Source organism: Fukomys damarensis, unplaced genomic scaffold (genome assembly GCF_012274545.1).
Source record: "Fukomys damarensis isolate Sample0158 unplaced genomic scaffold, DMR_v1.0_HiC HiC_scaffold_17, whole genome shotgun sequence".
In the NCBI taxonomy this organism is placed as follows: Eukaryota; Metazoa; Chordata; class Mammalia; order Rodentia; family Bathyergidae; genus Fukomys; species Fukomys damarensis.
This window is the reverse complement of record NW_022900929.1, coordinates 13732801-13753934: the sequence shown is the minus strand read 5'-3', so window position 1 is coordinate 13753934 and position 21134 is coordinate 13732801. Positions and strand designations below refer to the sequence as shown.

General features: G+C 42.3%; 1 protein-coding gene across 4 annotated transcripts in view; it reads left to right on the top strand.

Moving 5' to 3' along the window:
• Gli3 (GLI family zinc finger 3) overlaps positions 1 to 21134 on the top strand; it is a 296986-nt gene that overhangs the window by 215783 nt on the left and 60069 nt on the right. For 3 of the 4 annotated variants that reach the window (XM_010610854.3, XM_010610856.3, XM_010610857.3), the window contains 4 exons: positions 4609 to 4810; positions 15865 to 16078; positions 16873 to 16989; positions 18746 to 18886. In XM_010610854.3, coding sequence (XP_010609156.1) covers positions 4609 to 4810; positions 15865 to 16078; positions 16873 to 16989; positions 18746 to 18886 — 674 coding nt within the window. The remainder of the gene's footprint in view (positions 1 to 4608; positions 4811 to 15864; positions 16079 to 16872; positions 16990 to 18745; positions 18887 to 21134) is intronic. The other variant, XM_010610855.3, reaches the window with a different exon arrangement.

Below are 21134 nucleotides of genomic sequence, written 5' to 3'. Positions count from 1 at the left end.
ATCACATGCCCTTAATCCCAGCATCACACACTCTAGATTCAGCCAGCTCTGAAAAGCCCCACCCATGACTTCATGAGGCTTTAGGGGGACATCTAGACCCAAACCATAACACACATGGATGGACTTGGCTCTGTAACTCTTTGATTTCTTACTTTTATTTTGTGCCTTAAAAAATAAGTGAGAAAAAGAATGCCAGGTGTGGTGGTGCACATTTGCAATGCCGGCACTGGAGAGGGACTGAGGCAGGAGGATCACAAGTATGAGCCCAGCCTGAGAAACTCAGCAACTTAGTGAGACCCTGTCTTAAAATGAAAAATACAACAAATGGTTGGAGATATAGTTCAGTGCCCTGGGCTCACTCCCCAGTACCACAAGGCGAAAAAAAAGTCAAGGAAGAAACAAACAAACAAAAAAATTGGTTTTACATTTTTCACATTAAATGATTTACTTTGCCTCATAATCTTTTTTGTATTAAAATTTTTATTTCACTAAGGACTTTTGTATCTACTGAGTATTTGGGAGGCTCAGAGTAGCAACATGAGGAAAAATGAGAAACATTTCTATTCAGAGGGTCTACTTTAAGTAGACAGCAGTGGCAGAAAACAGTTATTTGATGTGTGTGTCAGTTACTTAGGTGTTCTTTAAGGCATAGGGTAATCCTTTGAGTCACAAATGAACCTATGAAAATTGCTGCTCAGAGCGTCTCAGAGGTCTTTTCTCTCCAGATATGATCTTCTCAGTACAAGTCCTTTGGCACAATCCTAAATAGTGAACCTAAAGTATCATCCATGTCACACATCTGCAAACGCCCATTTCATTGAATGTGATGGTGCAACTTTGCATAGAGCATCTGACTGGAGTTTGGTTTCTCTTAGTTTCTATGCTTACCTTACATTTTTGGGTGTACCGTCCATTGGAATTCTTTTACGATGAAGGTGTACATTTATCAACTGGATAGTTCAGTTCTCTGGTAATGAAAGAGAGAAGGTGATTGGTCCACACTGGGATAAATATTGACAGTGTTAGTCTCTTTTCCACCCAGAACAGCCTTGGTGTAGCTCGCAGGAACATGCGCTTGTGTTGGTTTCCATTGGGCAGCTCATTACCACACATAAAGTTTAAAAAAATGTGTTATATGTCCTGCTGAAGTTATTTTGTTCGGTAGAAGAGAACATATGTTTCAGATTCATCATAACCACATTTCAATTAGTGATTGTGGAGGGGAAAAAGTTCAGCATTATTATGCAAATCAGTTATTTAAAATCTGCAAATACAGAATTAAAATAGGAGAGATTCCTTGGAAGGTCAGCCCATGTTACTTTCCCTATTTGATGAGGATGTGTTTAGTCAGGCAGTGGTGGTTTTTATCTAAATAAAGGATGACGCTACCCTTTTACTTTGTAGAAACTAATTAAAGGGATTTTAATTTGCCTGAGTATATGGTAAATTGATTGTCATTAAGTAGGAATTTAGATGTCCTATCATTCATCACATAAAAAGAAACCTCCTTTTTCTTTGTCAGAATTTTTTATTAGACTAAAGAAACAAAACAATTAACAGAAAGCCAGATTGGAACTCCCTGTGTTGGAACAATAAGATCTCTCTGGCTCCTGTTTCAGAAGGAAGTGGCCTGTTAAGTCTGCTTCTCTCTCTTTTGGCTGCTTTGAAAATGCTCACCTTGTGTCCCTGCAACTTCTTTCATCAGAAATCCCAAATCAGTGTCTCCAGATATTCCACCAATATTCTTTTCTCTCTCTTGATTATGTGAGAAGGGTGGGGAAGTCCTTTGAGTTCTACATTTCTTTCCTTTGAAATAACTGTAGTAGCACTTAGTTAGACAGAGCACAAGACGTTAATGGCAAACCATTTAGAGCTCTTGGGGACACAAACAGCCCACAGAGGCACCCGTGCCATAGGTTCGCCACCACTGGCATAAGATGATAAGTACCTATAAATTTAAGTCACATCCAACAGAGAATGGAAATCTTAAGTCTTAAGACCCTACATTGGCATCTGAAGTAGCAGATGGAAACTGGGACCCATCTGGTCACTCCAATCCCTTGTTATGGGTCTGTGGGACTCTCACATACCACCATGGCACCTGACTTGTTGATGTGCCAACCTTGGGCACATTTGGGTGCCAGTGAGATGGAAGTAGAGCATTTTTGTGTAGTGAGTTAGAATAAGCAAGTCTGTCTATGGCTGTAATTATACCTCTTGGAGTTAAAGTGACTTTGAAGGACATGTGAGTACATCCTTTCTGTAAGAACATCTTAAAGGTATGGGTGCCTGAAATGCACACAATTTATATTGGCAAAAACCAACTTCAGTAAGAGCCAGTCTTGGAGGGAAAACTGTGAGCAGATGTTCCAACCAGGTTATATATGACCCTGAGGGTTCCATGGACAGCTAGAAAAGGTCTTGCTTGGGCCCTGGGCTTGGGATTTGCATGACATCTGGGAGATGAAGGCTTCTAGTGTTTCATTGGATGAGGTGGCTCCCTTATCTCCTGTATCTTTGCTAGTGTTCAGGAATGAGCTCTGTCCAGCATGTCTTGCTGCTTCCATTTCTAAATCCCACTGCAGTAGCCTATTGTCAAAGATTACATGAAATTTGATAATAAATATACTCTGTCTTTGGAACTGTTTAAAAGTGATATGTGTTTCTACATTAAAACTTATGATTAAATTAGCATTTCATAGTGAGTAAATGGGAAATATGTTTAAGGCAGTTGCCATAATATTAGTAAGCAGCTGATTTAAACAGTAACAGATGTATACATTATTGGGATTACTGTTTTGTATAAACATTCCCTAAATCAGGGTAGTAATGAAATATTCTAAATGAAGGAGTTTATTTTAAATGTTCCTGAAGCCAGTACTCTGGGAGATTGAGGCAGAAGGATAGCAAACTTAATGACCTAGCAAAACCCTGTCTCAGAATAAAAAAAGGACTAGGGATGTAGCTCAGTGCAAAGGCCCTGGTTCAGTTCCCAATACTGCCAAACAAGTGCCTGGAAGAAAAATTTGAGTAGATACCATGTTTGCCATTCAAATTGGTTTTCTAGATTCATACATGGATATTAGTTTCAGTCTGTGGTTACAATATTGCATATGGAGGTTTTCATATTCATCTATCCTGTTTCATTAAATTATCTTGAAGCATTTGATTATCTTACATCAAGATCCATATCTGTTGAAGAAAATATTCCCAGTGAATTTTCTGGAGACCCGATGCTTGTACTTTGTTCTGTAAACAAAGTTTAATTCCTCTTCTGTGTTCAGGATAGCACAAAGTGTCTTGTCCCTGTAAGCGGGTGTATCCATGCTGTGAACGAGGAAGCCCTTAGTTTGTGCTTACAGCTGTTCCTGCTTGGTTTTGCCACTTTCCCAGTGGATTATGCTCTCATTCTTTCATTAAACTTTGGTTTCATGATTCTGCAATGTAAATGCAGCCTTCAGAAAGGCAGGAGTGGCCCAGTAGGTTACATTCATCCTTATGCTCTGAGATTCTGATCTTAATATCTACCACATTTGAATGCAAGCGAACATTTAATTTTTAAGTTCTCTGGCAAAAACCACTGTATTAAATTGGCATGTGTCTAAGTTGAGTTACCTGTCTCCAGCTTGGGGTTCCACTGGAGGACTCTTCCTGAAGGCTGGAAATCGTAGTAACTGTATTATCCTCTGTTTGTTCTGGCTGGAGAAGCAGAATCCAGAGAAGAATCCTTGCTTTATAAGAATGTGGAATCTCCTTATCATGCTTGCGGGCCCCCCCCTCCAAAATCTGTAAACAAACAATGCCCCAGTTCTGGAAGTGTTTGTTGGAATTTATGATCTTACATCATGGGCAATTTTGGGCTGTGGTCCTCCTGTCTTGCCACTGTTGAGCCAGATGAGCTTATAGTGGGGGCTGCCCTGTGTCCCATAATGTGTTTAGCAGAACCCACTTGATGCCAGTAGCACTCCCTAAGTGGTGACAAACCAAACGTCTCCAGATGTTGTCAGATATCCCCTGGGGTCAAGTCACCCCCAGTTGAGAACCATTGATTTAGAGTAATGTATTTATAAATTGTTTGAGGGATGCTTTAAGTACGCCAGCGTGCAGATAACTGCAGATGTCATGGGGGAAAGAAGGGCTTCACTAAGCTGGATCTTTTATTTTAGGATGCTTTAATTCACTTTTTCCTTTGGTTCATTGCCTTATAATGGTGTGTGTGTGGAGTGGGGAGGTGTTGGGTGGGTTGCCACTGTAGGAGCCACTGTCTTTGTCGCTTGCGGTGAATTAATGATGGGAATATCTAAGCAGCCATCAGATTCATAAATCACTAGAAATGAGAGGGATAACACATAAAAGTCTCTCCCTTTTGTTTAGCAATTTATCATTTTGCCTGCACATTAATAAACAGAGCTTCCCCGAGGTAAGCCCCTGGAAGATAAATATTTCTCTCTAATTTCTTCAATTGTAGCCCGTAGATCCCTGGGGAAGGAGAGGCTCTTTCGTTGCTGGCTTCTTATCCTGCACTACTTTTGCATGGATGAGTGGCAGTCAATAACAGGTATAGAGTCTGGTTGCAGGTAATCAGGTTCTGTTTTGTCTCTGTAACAGGCACCAGATTCCCCAGCCCCAGGCTGTCAGCCAGGCCGAGTCGGAAACGTACACTGTCCATATCACCGCTGTCGGATCACAGCTTTGACCTTCAGACCATGATAAGAACGTCTCCCAACTCCTTGGTCACAATCCTCAATAATTCCCGTAGCAGCTCTTCAGCGAGTGGCTCCTATGGCCACTTATCTGCAAGTGCAATCAGGTATGTATTTCCCAAATCCAGGATGGATTTCTCTAATAAAATGTCAGCACCTGGGTGTATTGCTGCTGATGCATTCACTGAGTACTGAGTCCCTAAAGAAGTATAAGATGTGTGTCTCTCCCCCTAGACCAGGGTGCGGGTCAAGTAGCATGACAGTGAATTAATTACAGAGATGCGTACTGGATCCAAAATATATTTCACATACATCTGTCAGTGACCTATACATAGAAATACAGTTATTCAGCTATGATGAAATCCACTTTTTTCTCCCAGTACTGCGAATTGAACCCAGGGCCTTTGCACCTAGCTACATCTATTTTATTTTTTCTTTTGAGACAGGGTCTCACTAAGTTGGTTAGATTGTGAAGCCCAGGCTGGGCTCAAGCTTTTGATCCTCCTGCCTCAGCTTGCCGGAGTGTTGGAACTATAGGTGTGTACTACTATACCGAGCTGAAATCTACTTTTCAGAGACAAGGAGTGTGACGAATCTTTATATCTAGGCTTTCTCTCACTAACAATAGTTCTGTAGAGCAAAACTGACTTCATATCTGGTTGTTGTATAAAACAGGACAAAAATTAAATGACCAGCAATGGCCAGTAGTCTTGTTTTACAGGTGATTGATCAGAGGAAATAGTCAGCTGGGAGGGAGGAAGAAAAAGTTGTGATTTAGTACAGTGAAAATAAATGAGGCCAGAGTGGGCTGGTCCCTGATCAGGTATCAGAGGAAATCTGGCAACAGAATTACATATTTTTAGTTAATTTGAAACTTTGTACCTTTGCTAAACAATCATAGCATTTTGAGCCTTCCTTATGTGAAAGTAACGAATGCAAACATGTTCATAATGTAATTAATATGAAATAGTTGTTAATGATCCAACTTGGACTGGTATCAGTAAGTTTAGTATGAAAATAAGCCTAATTCAGAATTTTAAGTGGATTTAAATTGCTTTTATCATTTGTTTTAGCTGAGCTAGATCACAAATCACAGAGATAGAATTTAAATAGTATTCTAGGGCTGGAGATTTAACTCAGTGGCACCAAGCCTGCCTTGCAAGTGTGAGGTCTTGAGTTTAATCCCAAGTACCAGAAAAAAAAATTTTTTTTTAAAAGTAGTTTTCTATTTAGTGAATTTAGTATCCCTGGTTATAAACTTCAACTTTCATTTTTCCTACAACTTTCACTAGAGATTCGGTACTATTTTTAAATTATTGTTTTGTGAACCACAAATTATTCCTTGCATTAAAAGCACAAAGTAACTGGGTGTAGTGGTACATGTTAATAATCCCAGATACTCATGAGGCTGAGGCAGGAGGATTGCAAGTTCAAGGCCAGCCTGTCTCAAAACATTAAAAAAAATATATATAAATTAAAGGCTGTGTCACTAGCCTTCCTTTTAATAAGTAATGGCAGTAAGTTTTTGTGTTCATTTTTATGAGTGGGCAAGAGCTTTATTTGTGAATTGATAAAACTTCTGTTGTTGGTATACATACAGCATTAGAGTAACCTCAACAGTTGAGAAAAGGAAAAGAGATTATTTTATAAGTAGTAACATAATCATATTTATTAGAAATAGTGCATCGTGTCCTGAATTATAGTTTTGATCCTTTTCTGGTTCAGTTATCAGCAGTGCTCCCTTGGCAGGCAAGTTAATGTTTAAAATGTTATAAATTTCAATTTTCATATGATGTCACATTCAACTGCTGTGCTTCTAGTTTTTCGTACAAGGTTTGTAAACACGGAGTGAAATAGGTAAGTGTACTCTGTACTTGCATGGCAGCAGCAATACAGAGAGAGGGTTCTGGGGTGTTTCCAAGATCAGCCAAGTAGTCACAAGAGGCGGCTTTGAAGTTGCACATGGATAGAGTCAGATTCCAGCTCTGCCTCCAGTCAGCTGTGTAAACCTCCCTTGCCTTCTGTTCTGAAGTTCAGGGTTTGCTTTGAAAGCTGCAGGTAAGACTCACAGTGAATAGGAAAGGGACACGTTTTAGTAAAGCCCTGGTGGACCTTCAGCTGTGGGGTGTGATCCCTCCACACGGAAAACATCACGTGAGAACTCATCTGGGCCGGTCCATCTCAGAGAGGACCTACCAGGGTGTGGCTCTGCTGGTCCATTGAGTGCCCCTGCCCTCTGGCTCAAGGCCTGGCTGTACCTAAACTTTAGGCAAATATTCCTGGGTCCTGGGTCAGAGAGCCTTGAACTATATCTCACTTTGCTGAGATTGTGCAGTTACTGTGCGGCCTGACTGGGAGTCATAGCAGCCAAGTGGATGTGCGGCCCACGGTGATTTTCACACAGATGATGTTCACACAGAATCACTTGGTGAGCAATTGATTTTCTGCCGTCAATGACCAAGGTGACAAGAAAGAATAATACAGAGAGTTCTGTTCAGGTGGGCTGGCAGCAGCAAAGGTGTATTCCTGTCCTCAGTTTCTCTCTTCTCTCTTCCCACTTCCTGACTGCCATGAACTAAGCATATTTCCTGTATCATGTCCTTCCACTGTGCTATTTCTGCCTTAGGATCAGTCAGCGATGGACTAAACCCTCTGAAATCATGAGCCAGAATAGACCTTCCTCTTAATTTGAAGGTACAAATACTTTGCTGTAGATATTGAGCTACCACTGAGAAAAAAGGTGTTTCAAATAACTCTCATCTTTCTGTAGTCTTTCAGCAAATGTAAATGAAATGGAGCCTTGAATAACCCAGTAATTTCAAAGCTGTCAGGTATAGCTTTCACACTTTTAATGTAATGGCTGAAATGAGGATGATTTCCTCTCCTTAGTAGTTTTATGTCTGACATGGCCAGGAAAGATATCTCAGTTAAAATGACATTTCCTATTCCATGTCACCCTCAGAGTTAGCCAACTCTACAAGATCTGCCAAGATCTACAACTCAGCCTGGTGACAGGAGAGCAATGGTGTTTCTGTTTTGTGTACCATCAACCATCTCTGACAGTAGGGTCCTGGAGTAAGGATGTCCCAGGAAGGTCCATAGACACTGCCTGAATGGTGGGAGGAACCAGTTTCACCTCCACAGTTTCCTTGGCTTCTTTTCTTCCACTTATTCATCTCTCGAATAGTTAGCTGGGTTTTACTGTATGCTATTCACTGCACTGGGGATAGTGGGCACAAAAGTGAGACAGGACTCTCACTTTTATGGTGCTTCAGGAAAGGAGAAGTTTCCAAGCAGATGTGGATGAATCAGTGCTTGAACAAATCAGGCTTCTGGTCTGTGCTGTAGAGGAAATGACCAAGGTGCCAAGAAAGAATAACACAGAGAATTCCATTCAGGTGGGCTGGCAGCAGGCTGAGACCAGGAGGAAGAGGAGGAGCCACCATGGGAAAGCTTGAGCAGGTGCAGACCCTGGGGTGAGAAAAGTAGGGCATTCACAGCACTGCCAGTTACTGGAGGACAGTAAGCTAATGACGTCAGCCAGAAGAAGCAGTTGGAGACATGGGATAATGCTGCAGTGTCTGGGACCAGGGATCTAAGAGTGATAGAAACCCAGCAGCCTCTCTGAGAATCTGTTTAATTTTATGGGTGGGAAACTAATGTTCAGGGAGGTGAATGAGTCGAATCAGGGGCAGTCATCTGGGTATGAGGCAGAGCTCAGCCTCTGACCTTACCCCCTCTGTTCCCCAGGCCTCCTCTCTTAGTAATCCTCAAATGAAAAGCCTGGCTAAAACAATGATGAGAATCACTATTTGCAATGGAGAAATAATAATAGCTGATGATGATTTGAAGAAATTCATTGTGCTTATACTGACATGATTTTTCTTACCATGTCTACCTGACTGACCAGCTACCTGATTTGCATGCTTTGAGCCAAACCTCTGTGAAAAGTGTGTCATTGTTATTTATATCCATGGGGGTAGGGGATTTTACCTGTTTGGCTCTTGAATGGCAAATGGCTGTCAGTCTTTTACAGCACTTTGGTGACAGAATGCCAAAGTTATTTTCTCCAAAGCTCCATTCTGAAACGCAAGTGTTGAGATGCTCATCTTGTGTGCTTGTGGATCTTCGTGTGTGTACTGTGCTTCTCAGGCTGGTCTGGGTTTTTGAAAGTGGGAGCTTTATCTTGCTGCTCCTCTCAAATAGAAACACTTGGCACAGGTGCACACACCTACATGTACAGCAGTGGTTGCTGTTGACCTGCTCTCTGCAAAATAGCAAGCCCTGTACTTGGAGGGGCCGCTGCTGAGTAGTCAATCCCATAGCTATAGCCAGACTGTGGATGCCCTGGCCTGTGCCTGGGAAGTTTGGTTTTGAATAGAATGTGTCTCTACCCACCCCTCATCCATCCCCTCTCTCTTCCTACAGTCAGCTTCTCAAGTTGGGGGGCCCTCATGGTACCTTACGTGCCGCCTGACTTCATCTCCAACTCTAATCCAGGGGAAATGGACTACCACAGAGCAAATGGCACCATTGGATTTTTTCTTTTTTTTATCCTGCAGAAAACTGAGTGTATTGTAGCATACGTTTCCTAATGTCATATCCCCGACTTAAAGTGATAGGTCCTAATATGATCATACGGGTTTCTTTTAAGGGTGTTTCAACAATTCCAAACCGAATGAAGTTTAACAGCCAAGACAATCTGTTCACAAAAGTATTCATAGGTGGCCAGTAGGTACAGCTGACTTTACAGTGAAAGCAAGGCACTAAGAATCCACAGGGGTCACAAGTTCTTCAATTTTCCCATTGCTGTTTGAGGCTACCGGCCACACCACTCTCTGCCGTGGCTTGGTTCACTGAGAGATCGCAGAGAGGAATCCTGATACCCATGAGGCTCTGTGCTGAAGCAAATGTAGATTGAAGGTATGCAGTACTTCCTGCTTAGCCACCCACATCCCTCATGCTTAGTGTGCATTCACACACGTGCGTATGCACACACACAGCACACATACCTGTAGCCTGTGATTAGGCAAATGTGCTCTGTACTCCATGGCAAAGCTATGAAAACCAGTTACGTTAGGGGAGGATTCCGTGCCCTTTGGATTGAAATCATTAAACAGTGAAACACTAGCTATAAGCGTGCAGTGGCTGGGTGATCATAGCCTTTTTATTTTTTCTCATTTTTTTTCCTCAATTTTGCTTAGCACAGTCATCTCTACTAAATCTTGTGCTACAAAGCAAAACAGTAAGCCAAATCGTGCTGCATTATATAGGGCATGATTATTTAGGAGTTCCCCATATCTTCAATCTTCTTACCTCCCACAGTACGCATAGAATTCCTAAAGTGCTTTTAAAACAGATTATGGACTTTTCTCATTGTGCTATGTCAGTTGAGTTTTATCCTTTGACTGGAATAGTAATAACTTTGAAAGGCTTGTATTTACAGTAGGAATGAATACATGTTTAATGAGTGATTTTTCACAATATGAACTTTTAGTGCCCCACACTTATACATTCTGCCATGAATTAAATAACTTGATTTACAGATTAATCCGAGGGTTTCTGTACAAATATTGACTCACATCACTTCCTTGTGGTTAAAAAAAAAAAAAGTTGTTATGAAAGTAAAGGTAATTGGGCATTTCAATGTTTTATGTATTGGTTATAATTAATATGCAACTTTCTGGTTTCGGATTCTTTGGAAATTTGGAGATGCATTTGTTCTTCGGAAATGTAACTGGGATGTGCAGAAATTACTCAGGTTAAACTTATTGAGTTAATGAAGCAAAAGCAGTGTGCGATTTAATGACATTCAGTTTTGTTGCCGTAATCCCCTTCCTTCCTCCTTGTGGTTCCCGGTTTTCCCACCTGGTGGTTGTTTTGTGAGATTTCCTACAGAAGACTTCCTTGTTAGGGAGGCCCCACTGTGCTATTTCCTGCAATTTTAAGAAACAAGGCCCAGTTTGGAAATTTGAGGGAGGAGGTGGGAATTGATGCTGGGATTTGAACCAAGGCCCTTGCGCGTGCTGTGCACACAAGCCCAGCCCTCGTTTGCAAACTTTGATCAGACCATGAACAAGGCTGCTACAACCTTCCACCTCTGACTGTAGAGACAAGATAAGTATATATTAGAACTTTCTTAAAGGCTTTCATTTCTAGAATTATGTTTTTAATCTTTGGAAAGCAGAAGAACCGCTTCCTACTTGGACAGCAGGCTGTTAATCACTTTGAACTTGGCATACAGCTGACCATGGGGAGGAGCAGGCTGGGAGTGGTTATCCGTGTGTGGATGTGCCTGGAATCCTGCCTCAGAATGCCCCTTGACCACACAATCCTGTAACCAGAAACCAGTTCTGCCGACTCAGCAATCTAAGTCCACTTTCTAGTAAAATAAAGGGAAAATTAATGGGTGAATTCACTTGCTCTTGGTTGTTAGTTGATGTTGTAGAAGATAATTTCTCCAAGTGCATCCCTAGGAACATTAGGCTCTAGAGTCTTCTCCAAATCCTGTTGTCAGAGGTGTCCAGGGCAAGACACTTGGAATGTCCTTCATGGGTGACAGCTTCTCCTGGGCCACAGGCCTTGGTATTTCTTGGTCTTTTCCTCCATGACATTTCTCATGGACCAGGTAGCCTCAGATGGCCTCATGTGCTCTCATGTGTCCTGAGATCGCGCTAGCTCATGGCTTGGGAACATCTGGGCTGTCTCATGCTTTCTTTCCACTGATCTTATTGACAAAATAGACATTAACAGTTACGTCCCATTTTTGTAAATGTACCTTGTGGTGTTCTTCCATGTAATTATTTAGAAAAGAATTAAAAGCTAGCAAGCTGTCTTGAAAAATAGCGTATTAATTGTTGAAAGAAGAGAATTCTGCAACAGAATGTAAAATTAGTCTCTCATGAGGTGACTTGTAGGTGAGCCGAGAAACAATGGCAGGGAGGGGCAGTACTCAGGTAGCAAGTCTGAAAGGATGGATTGGGTCCTTCAGAGGAGATACTGGTGAGTTATAAAAATATTCAACAATATTAATATTTTCTATTTCGAGAGTATTGTGGGATGAATGTATGAACTTTGAAGAATTTAATTTTCAGGGCTTCTGAAGGTAGAATTTACTTTTCCTTTCTTTTTTGTCTGTTACTTGTTGTTTTATTTTGTTTTTTTGAGACAGGGTCTCACTGTGTAGTTGAGACTGACCTGGAACTCACTCTGTAGCCCAGGTTGGTTTCGAACTCACAGCGATCCTCCTGCCTCAGCCTCCTGAGTGCTGGGATGACAGGCGTGCGATGTCCCGTTACTTGTTCATTCATTCCTTTGTTCATTGACTCATTCTTTCATTTTGTGATGCTGGAGATTGAACCCAGAGGCACCCTACCGCTGAGCTACATCGCCAGCAAGTTTTGTTTCTTATTTTGAGAGGGGATCTCACTGTTTCCCAGGCTGTCCTCCAAATGGTGATCCTCCTGCCTTAGCCTCCCAAGTTCCTGGAATTACAGGCATGTAACCACGACATCTCTTTTTCAAACTGTTCTTTGTGAGCACCAAAGTCTATGCTGAGCTGCCTAAGTGGCTTGGAAAAAAGTGAATGTAGTAAGACATGTTGTCTAATTCAAAAATAATTTTTTGAAGTGATTTTCTAAGAGATAGGTAGATTAATGGCCCCCAAGGATGTCTGTGCCCTGGTCCCCAGAACCTGTGAATACATTACCTTGTATGCTATAAGGAGTTTTGCAGCAGTGATTAAACTCTAGCTCTAGAGGAGATCATCTTGTATTATCTGGCCCTAGGGTAATCACAAGAGCCCTTACAAGAGGAAAGCAGGAGGACCACAGTTAGTCAGGAGACAAATGGATCTCACAGATTAGGGACCTGACTTCCCTAATCATAGGCTGATAAACAAGTATGCTGTTTGAAGCCACTTAGTGTATGGTCATGTGTTGCAGCAGCAATGTGAATTTAATAGATTGATGAGGAATTGCAGTCAATGGTGGACTCAAACTGAGTGGCTGCTGTGTGCCAGGTTCCAGTGTCCAGCTCACCTGGACCTGACCTTCTGGAAGGACAGAGAATCAATCTGATTACAGAGAATGCTGATTGCTGCTGTGCGAATAGGATCCTCCAAAAGAAGACAGTAAGGAAAGGGCAGGAAGGTGCAGATGGGACTTGTTTTCACTGGGCATTTGGTCCAAGCAGGCCTCATCAGGTGACATTTGGTCTGGCACCCAAATACAGAAAAGAAGCCGCTATCCTGAGCTCTGGGAGCCAAGGATTTCTGGCAAGGGACTCAGGAAGTATCAATATGTGGAGTGACCACCACTGGGCTAGGGGGAAAAAGCTTCTCAGTGTGTGGGACTCCTCTCTGCAATGACCCCGCCCACTCAGATTTAGAGTTTACGGGGTCTGGAGGGGAGGGAGAGAGACCTGGATTTTCTTACTTCTAACCCCGGAGGTGCTCAAGAGGTTCTTTTCGTGCACTGTTCTCACCCAGGAGGGTTGAGTGTGCATGTGGGAGGTATCAGTTAATAGATATCAGTCAATAGAAAGGGCAATCTGTCTCTCTGTCGTTCCTGACACCCTGTGTGGTGGGGGAGTCACAGCCTGTCCTCTGCTGCTTCCTTAGAAAACTTCCTTCCAGAATTCAGTAGGCAGCATCCGGAGCCAGCTTGACTCCCAAGCCCTTCACACAGTGTGTGATGGAGCCAGTACCTTTCCGCTCCCTCCCTTACATTGCAGACAGGCTTTGCAGTGTGGAGCAGGGCACGGCCAGCCCTCCTGGGTGGGGACAGGGTCTCCTGGGACTTCTCCTTGCCCAGCTCTTTGCAGGAAGAGAAGAGAGTATTTCTGTTGCTGGATCATTATGACTAAGCCATGGAGCCCCAAAACTGACAGGTCTTTCTGCTCCCTCATAGTCCCTGCCAATGTGTGTATTATTTTATCTGGATTTCCCAACAGAAGAGCACTCCCCAAAGAGGACATTACCAACACAAGGTAAAAACCTTCCAGGTCCCCACCTGTGCTTCCTGGAGACGTAGGACAGGGCCCTAAAGAACTACTGTGGGGATACTAGCTTTGCTCTGTCTTCCTCCTACATCTCTTAAAAATATGTACCTACCTTGTCTGGCTCTTAATATTTGTGAATTGCTTATAAATAAAAACCAAGAGCATTTTCTGTCTTGTGAAACGTTTTCTTTAATGGTCTTAATTCCTACTCAGATACCAGCTTTTAAAGCCCCTATTATCTCATGCCTTCCAGAATTAGAAGTGCCTGTGACCTTCACTTCCCCTTCCCGAGCCTGATGGCCAGGTCAGGCCCCTGGACTCTGCAAAGGTGTACAGAGGTCCAAGTAGAGTTTGTAAGACCTTGTAATTATATGCAAAGTGGGGTGTTTTGGTTTTCATTTCTTTAACGAGTAGAACTAAGGTAGTTACACTTAGTAATATCCATTCACCTAAAGGAAACGGGGGGGGCAGTGTTAAATCATTGCGTTTTTTTGATGAATGGCTTGTACACCGAAAAATAAATTGGACAAACTGGCATAGAGCTCAGTGAACATGAAATCAGCTATTAGAAGAAAGCTTGTGAACAAATTCTGAGGCAGATATGCATCTTTTGATTAATGCCCTGTCAATCATCCACACAGCTACCTTAGCTAAGTTTTGCCGTAATCATTCATGGTTGCTTTCGGAAACCGTGGCAGAAACTATGGCGCTGAAGAATATTATTAGTGATTCTCCCTAACTTACTGTGAACAATGACTGTTTTCAACCTTGTTTCTGCTTTCTTTTATTAAAGAAATACAATACAGAATGAAAGAAGAGTTCCTCAAAGCCTAGTGAAATTCTCCTAGGATATTCTTAATGATATTCAGTCTTAAATGGGCAGGCTATTGTAATGGAATGTTCTCTGTAGGAATAGTAGTAATGTAACCCCATTGAAGCTGCCTTTTATGGATTGTAGTCAAACAGGCAAAAATGTAGAGCCACATTAATGAACAGAATATATCTCTGGAATTATTACTTAAAGTTGTTGAGTCTGAATTTTGTAATTATTTTATTCTCAGTTAATGCACTTCAACAGCAATAGTAATTAACCCACCAGATTGGAGATTTGCACGAGTCCTACCTTTGACATCCGGAAAAACCTCGATTCTTTCTGAGTATTACACAGCACGATAGGAAGCAGTCTATATATATAATTTATTTCACTGATATTTGTATTTCAAAAATTTTGCATGAATGCAATTATTAGTTTCCCATGCATTTTAAGCCATTAGAAAAATCATCTAAAGCATGTCATTCTTTTAAAAGCAGTGGGTCCCTAATCTGTGCTGCGCAAGGAACAATTGGGTGCTGCCTACTACTTGGGAAATCTTCAGGTAATAGCAGTGCTTTCTCAGAACTTCCTGCAGCCTGGGAAGTACTGCAGGGTAATAAAGTGGTGACAGGCATTAGCATATATTATGGGCGAGGGTAGACATTAATGCTGTGGAGCAGGAGGAGGGAGCTGTGGTCTCCCATTGGGAGATTCCTCCATTGAAGCTCATTGATCACTGATTTCAGTGGGGAAAGGTTAATCCATCAGCTCCTGTAACCAGATGGCGCTGATGGAAATTCTTTAGGTGGCATTCTGGATGAACCAAGCTTTCCATCTTTACAAACAAATGAGTGATATGACAAGCATGGTGTTCAAAACACATTTAACCAATTGATTTTCTTTCCTCTTGTAATAAGATCTGGAGACATATGAAAGCCTGTGGTGTGAGCTAAGATTAAAGGAATTGCTTCATGCCTGAGAACATGTGGAACTCAGAGCCCATAAAAGTACTATAAAGCATGTAGTCACCCATTCTCTTTCTTATATCAAGTTTGTTATTGCAATAAATAGTTATTATTGAGCCTTTTACTTCCGCTTTGCAGAATCTTATTTCAGGTCTGTGGGTGTGTGTGTGCGCACACGTGTGGCTGTCCTCAGTAGTCATCTTACTCTTGGAAGTTTTCAAGATGTTTGGATATAATTATTTCTCCTTTCCCATTTAAACAAACACACCCACTATGATTTGGGATGGTAACGTTGGTATAAAGCAGCAAATATTAAATATCTGTGGTAGTCTCTGAGATCAATGTAAGTGATGGTTGTTCATTTTTTATCTCCCATGTACAGCCCTGCCTTGAGCTTCACCTACCCATCCGCACCTGTCTCTCTCCACATGCATCAACAGATCTTAAGCCGACAGCAAAGCTTAGGCTCGGCCTTTGGACACAGCCCTCCACTCATCCACCCGGCCCCAACTTTTCCAACACAGAGGCCTATTCCAGGGATCCCCACAGTTCTGAACCCCGTCCAAGTCAGCTCTGGCCCTTCCGAGTCCTCACAGGTGAGAGAGACATCTCTATGAGCTGGCTTGTCTTGGTCCACAAGGAGGGCCTTGCCACCACATCTGCTACTAGAATTGCAGTGCCTTGGTTTCCTGCTGGCATCCTGTCCTCTGGCACAAGGTTTCTGTTCTGGTAAATTTCCATTGTGCATGCCCACCGTTAGACAAGAGCATCTTTCCACCGGATCATTTTCTCTTGGGTGGAAAAGCAGGCTGCTTGATCAGGTCTCCCTGGGACCTGGTGCCATCGTAAACCACGTGTGCTGTAAACACTGTGGATGACTGGGCTGCTCTCATCAGGTCCCTGTCCACTCCCTCTGCTGGACCCATGTTGTTACTGAGCATCGCGCAACACCCTAGAGTAAGAACAAAGCTGTGAAGCTGTGCCACGCCCTCTGGCCCCATTGCCAGTCCAATGTCTTTTGAACGAGAATCTGGATGCTCTCACTAAAGAGTTCCACAAACGTTTCATTGTGGCCTCACAGTTCTAGTCTTTGGGCATACAGTGTTGGAGCCATTTAAAGCCTATGAGAGCCATTTGAAGCCTAGGGCCCCAGCTCTATTCCAGCTGTTAAAACCCACAGAGAGTTTATACTCATGAATGAAAAATGAGGAGCAGCCTCATGAATATGCGGTCTAGCTCTGATCACATATCTCTGTCTCCGGGGGTTTGGGGCATTCTCAGTCATTGTTCTGTGGCCAAGTAAGCCTGATGTCTTGAGTTGAAGGTCTTAGTTATGATCCCATTCACTGATCAAAACCTCACTTTTGTCTTTGGCTGCATATGTAACCAGCAGAACAAGCCCACAAGTGAGTCTGCAGTGAGCAGCACTGGTGACCCAATGCACAACAAGCGGTCCAAGATCAAGCCCGACGAAGACCTCCCCAGCCCAGGGGCACGGGGGCAGCAGGTAGGAGACCCCGGCTGTGCGAGCAGTGCTTCCACCCCTCCTTGACTGGAGTCTTGGGGCCAGCATCCCACTGCTTTCTCACACTTCGGTCCTTTCACAGCATTTTCTCACCCAAGGAATTTTTGGCCATGGCCATACCCAGTGTGATAGATGCAAGACCGTGGAGAGAGTGATTGTGGTTGCTCTAGCTCAGAAGCAAACAGGAGCAGTTTGTGTTCCTGATGGTTTAGACCTCTTAGGAGTGTAGCCTACTAGTTCATAGAATTTGTTCCCAAGAGTCTGATCTTCTGGCCCCAAGCTTAAACTAGGGCAGAGCAAATCATGTTGCCTACACTTATCATTTTATCTTTTTTTTGCTGCTTTCCATTTGTAGGAGAGCTGGGAAGGATGGGGGCCCAATGAAACTAATGCTAATTAGGTTCTGGACTCAGTTGCTCATCTCTGGGATCTGTGCTCACCTGAAGAATGTGTAGGCTGTGCACACAATGCCCTGGGTATCTTGCTCCTGATACAGGAAGTGGCTCAATGAAGGCTAATTCTCCAAAATATGTCTAGACAAGTGTCTGTACATCCATGGAATCTCAGCCTTAGGTTCCATGAGATATCCACGGGATCTCATCCATGGGCTCAGTTCGGGTTGCTTCTGCCCAAACTTCAGGCTGCTTTAGTCAAAATTTCCTTTGAAAACTCTAGCAATGGAATGAACTGGTAATATGCATTGGAAATCCATCCTTCTTCTGTATTTTTCTCAAAAATAACCTTCCTGGTCTCACCTTAATGCATATATACAGTTTTTATCACCTGGCCCTGGATTAGAACTCAAATGTACACACCGAATTATTTTCCAGGATTCTACAAATTCTTTGTATTGAATTGCTCCAAAGCTGCCATAGAAGACTAGAAGAGTGGGCCGGGGGGAGAAGGCACTTGCTTAGCAAACAGGAAGACCTGAGTTCAATGCTCAGCACTGCAAAACATAAGCAAACAAAAAATAAAACATGAGGAAGACTGGAAAGGACCATAAGACTGTGCCCTAGGAGAGTTAGATGCTGTGGGTCCTGGGCCTCAGACCAGGAGTATCCTGGAGATTGAACCAGGAAGTTAGTAACCCACAAAGTGCCTCCCACAGCAGTGAAAACAGAGTTGTTAGCACTCATGAATCATTTCTCTGAATTATAAATGTAAGAATAGACAAATCAATACACTGACAAGCATTAAATCAACTAAACAAATTAGAGGACCTGTCTTTGGCCAAATTTAGTTACTTGTCTTAGGGTTTTGTTTTTGGTTTGGGAATTTTATTTTATTTTATTTTATTGGTAGCAGGGATCGAACACAGGCCCTTGGGCTTGTGAGGCAGGCGGCGGCACCACCGAGCTAAATCCCCAGCTCTGTTTGGGCTTTTTAAAAAGATTATGTTTTAGTTTATGTTCAGCTTTATATTCATGGCAGCAAAGTTAGCCTTCAACTTTGTAATCATTACTACTTGAGTTGTTGTTTTGAATCACAAATTTTAAAAAAATCTCAGAAAGCATGTTTGGGAAATCTGAAAAAAATGTTTCCAAATGACTCCAGGTGTTTGACGTCTTCCATTCACAAAACCCAGTTGGTTGACCTGAGCTGTTTTATTTTTGCTTAGAAACTCTTGGGAGAAAGGCAGATCTAAATCAGGTTGCTACTTTCTCTTCTTCTCTTGCTTCCCAACATTTCTGATTTCCCCCCTCTGTATTCCCTTCCCCAAACCCCTGCCTTTCAGGAACAGCCGGAAGGAACAACCCTCGTCAAGGAGGAAGGGGACAAAGATGAAAGCAAACAGGAGCCTGAAGTCATCTACGAGACAAACTGCCACTGGGAAGGCTGCACGAGGGAGTTTGACACCCAGGACCAGCTTGTGCACGTAAGTGACCAGTGCTGGGCACATTGGCCTCAACTGTGTGACCCTTCCTGTGGAGGTCAGCTTCTCTGACCCTGGTAAGGTCAGGTTTCTTAGCTAGCAGTACTGCAGACTAGAGAGCACTTTATGACTTTTTGAGAATAAAGAAAACTCTGAGCCACGGTGCTTGACCTGTTCAGTCAGCTAAAGCTTAGTGTAAAATTCAATAAAGTCTTCAGTAGAGAGTGTAATGACTCTGATCCTGTAAGCCAGAAAACACTATTTTGAGTTAGGGACTTTGATGGTTATTGAGTAATAGTAAGCTGGACATGAATTATTATTAACCTTTTATCCAAGTTTGAGTCCCCTTCCAAAATCCAGTAACAATACAAAAAATTGTAGGAATAGGGAGAGGGGTTCCTTTTCATTTTTATTTTTCCTTCCAGCAAACAGTCTAAGGAATTTCTAATTATTCTACTGAGCAATTAGCACTCTCTATGAAGTTATGTAGATGCTTGGGGTAAACCATTAACTTAATTTTTTTTATTTGAGGGCAACTTCTGTGGGATTAATAGCTTCATGGAAAAAGACTGTATGTGCTTTTAGATGTGTTTAATGATGTGCTTTTGAAAACCACTCATTGGTCAGATTGAGCACCACACTTTCTCTCACCAAGCCCCGTCCAGATATCTTCCCCTAGCTGTCCTTTCTGCTGCTCCAGGTAATACGAGTCACCCCCAGCCCTGCCATACCTCTTCGCTGGTCCTTTGTAGGACTTGACACTTTCTCCAAGGCCAGTGTAGTCTCTCTGGCTGGTAGAACCAAGAGAAGCTGGCACAGAAGGGCATTCAGTGCATCCAGAGTAAAAGCATAGTGTCAGACAACTTCTCTGCTGAGGTGCATGGTCCTATGAAAGCATTAAGGAAGTTTCACCAAATAGGGCAGTTTCTTAAGCTTGTAATAGGATGGAAAATCTTTTTTTTTTTTCAGCTTTAATTGAGTTTATTGGTACATTTTAGGGATACAGTACAGTTACATTCATTGTTGGGATCTTGTACCTCTACATGACAAGTCTTGATTCTCATTTTTTCCCCTTACCCCTGCCCTCCCTTCACCCCCTCCTCCCCTCCCCATCTACAAACACTTTATTTTCATCTTTTCATTCTCTCACATTTTTTTCTTTTCCCTTTTTACTCTTCCCCTACCCATCCCACCTTCCCTACTCCTTTAGCTCCTTTCTTAGGATGGAAAATCTTTAGAGGAGCCCATGCTGTAACTGCCTGTCACACACATTCATTCCTCCCCCTCCATTCTTTTACAGTATCTTGTATTTTTAGATGATCCCTGTGTCTTGATAATTCTCTTCTATGTGGATTAAACATGAAAATTATAAAGTTTCTCTCTCTCATGCTTCCTAAGCTTCGTGAGCTTTTGAAGTATCTTTTGCAACTTAACCCAGCCTGTGTAATACATCTCTTCATATCCCAGTCACAGCAGTGTTAAGTACACAGTTTGCTGGGTTGTGAGCATTGTTATATGCAGAATGTTTTGAGGATTTACTATATCACCAGGATCCCCACTCCCATTTCTTTTTTAATCATGTCTCTTTGTAATTGTATACGAAGAATTATAGGTTTCCAAGCACAGAAGAAAAAGGAAAACACAGTCAAATGTTTTTAATTAAGGTATATTTTCAAATTTTTCCATGAACTTAATTTGATTTTTTTTCCTCTTTAATTTGATGCAAGTATTATTTTTAAACCAAGCCTGGCTTAATGGTCCTTTATTCTTGCTGACTACTTTAATGGAAACCACAAAGATGTAGTAAGACTGTGGGACTAGGAGAGTTGGAATTTTCTTTCTTAATGTGAAGAAATGCTCTCAAAGAATAGCATATGCCATGAATTTCTCAGTGATATCATTAATGAAAAATGGTAATAAAGATAATTGTTTGTGTGAAAGCTTCTATCCTACAAAAGTTGGTTGCAGGGCTACTCCCTTTAAGGTGTCTCTCTGAGGGGCCATGGGTGTGGTTCCGTAGTAGAACGTGTGCTTAGCATGTGCACGGCCTTGGGTTCCATTCCCAGGGTTGAAAAAACTTTTTCTAAAGGAAACATAAATTCTTGGAGGCTGAGTCATTACAGTTTCCGAGGAGTGCTGTGCTACTTGTTCCATCATTAACTGATGAGGGAAAAAACAGAGCTTTGTCTAAGTCCCAGTTTCTAATGAGTGGAATTCCTCACGACCAAATGTTCAAGGAAACATTTTTGGG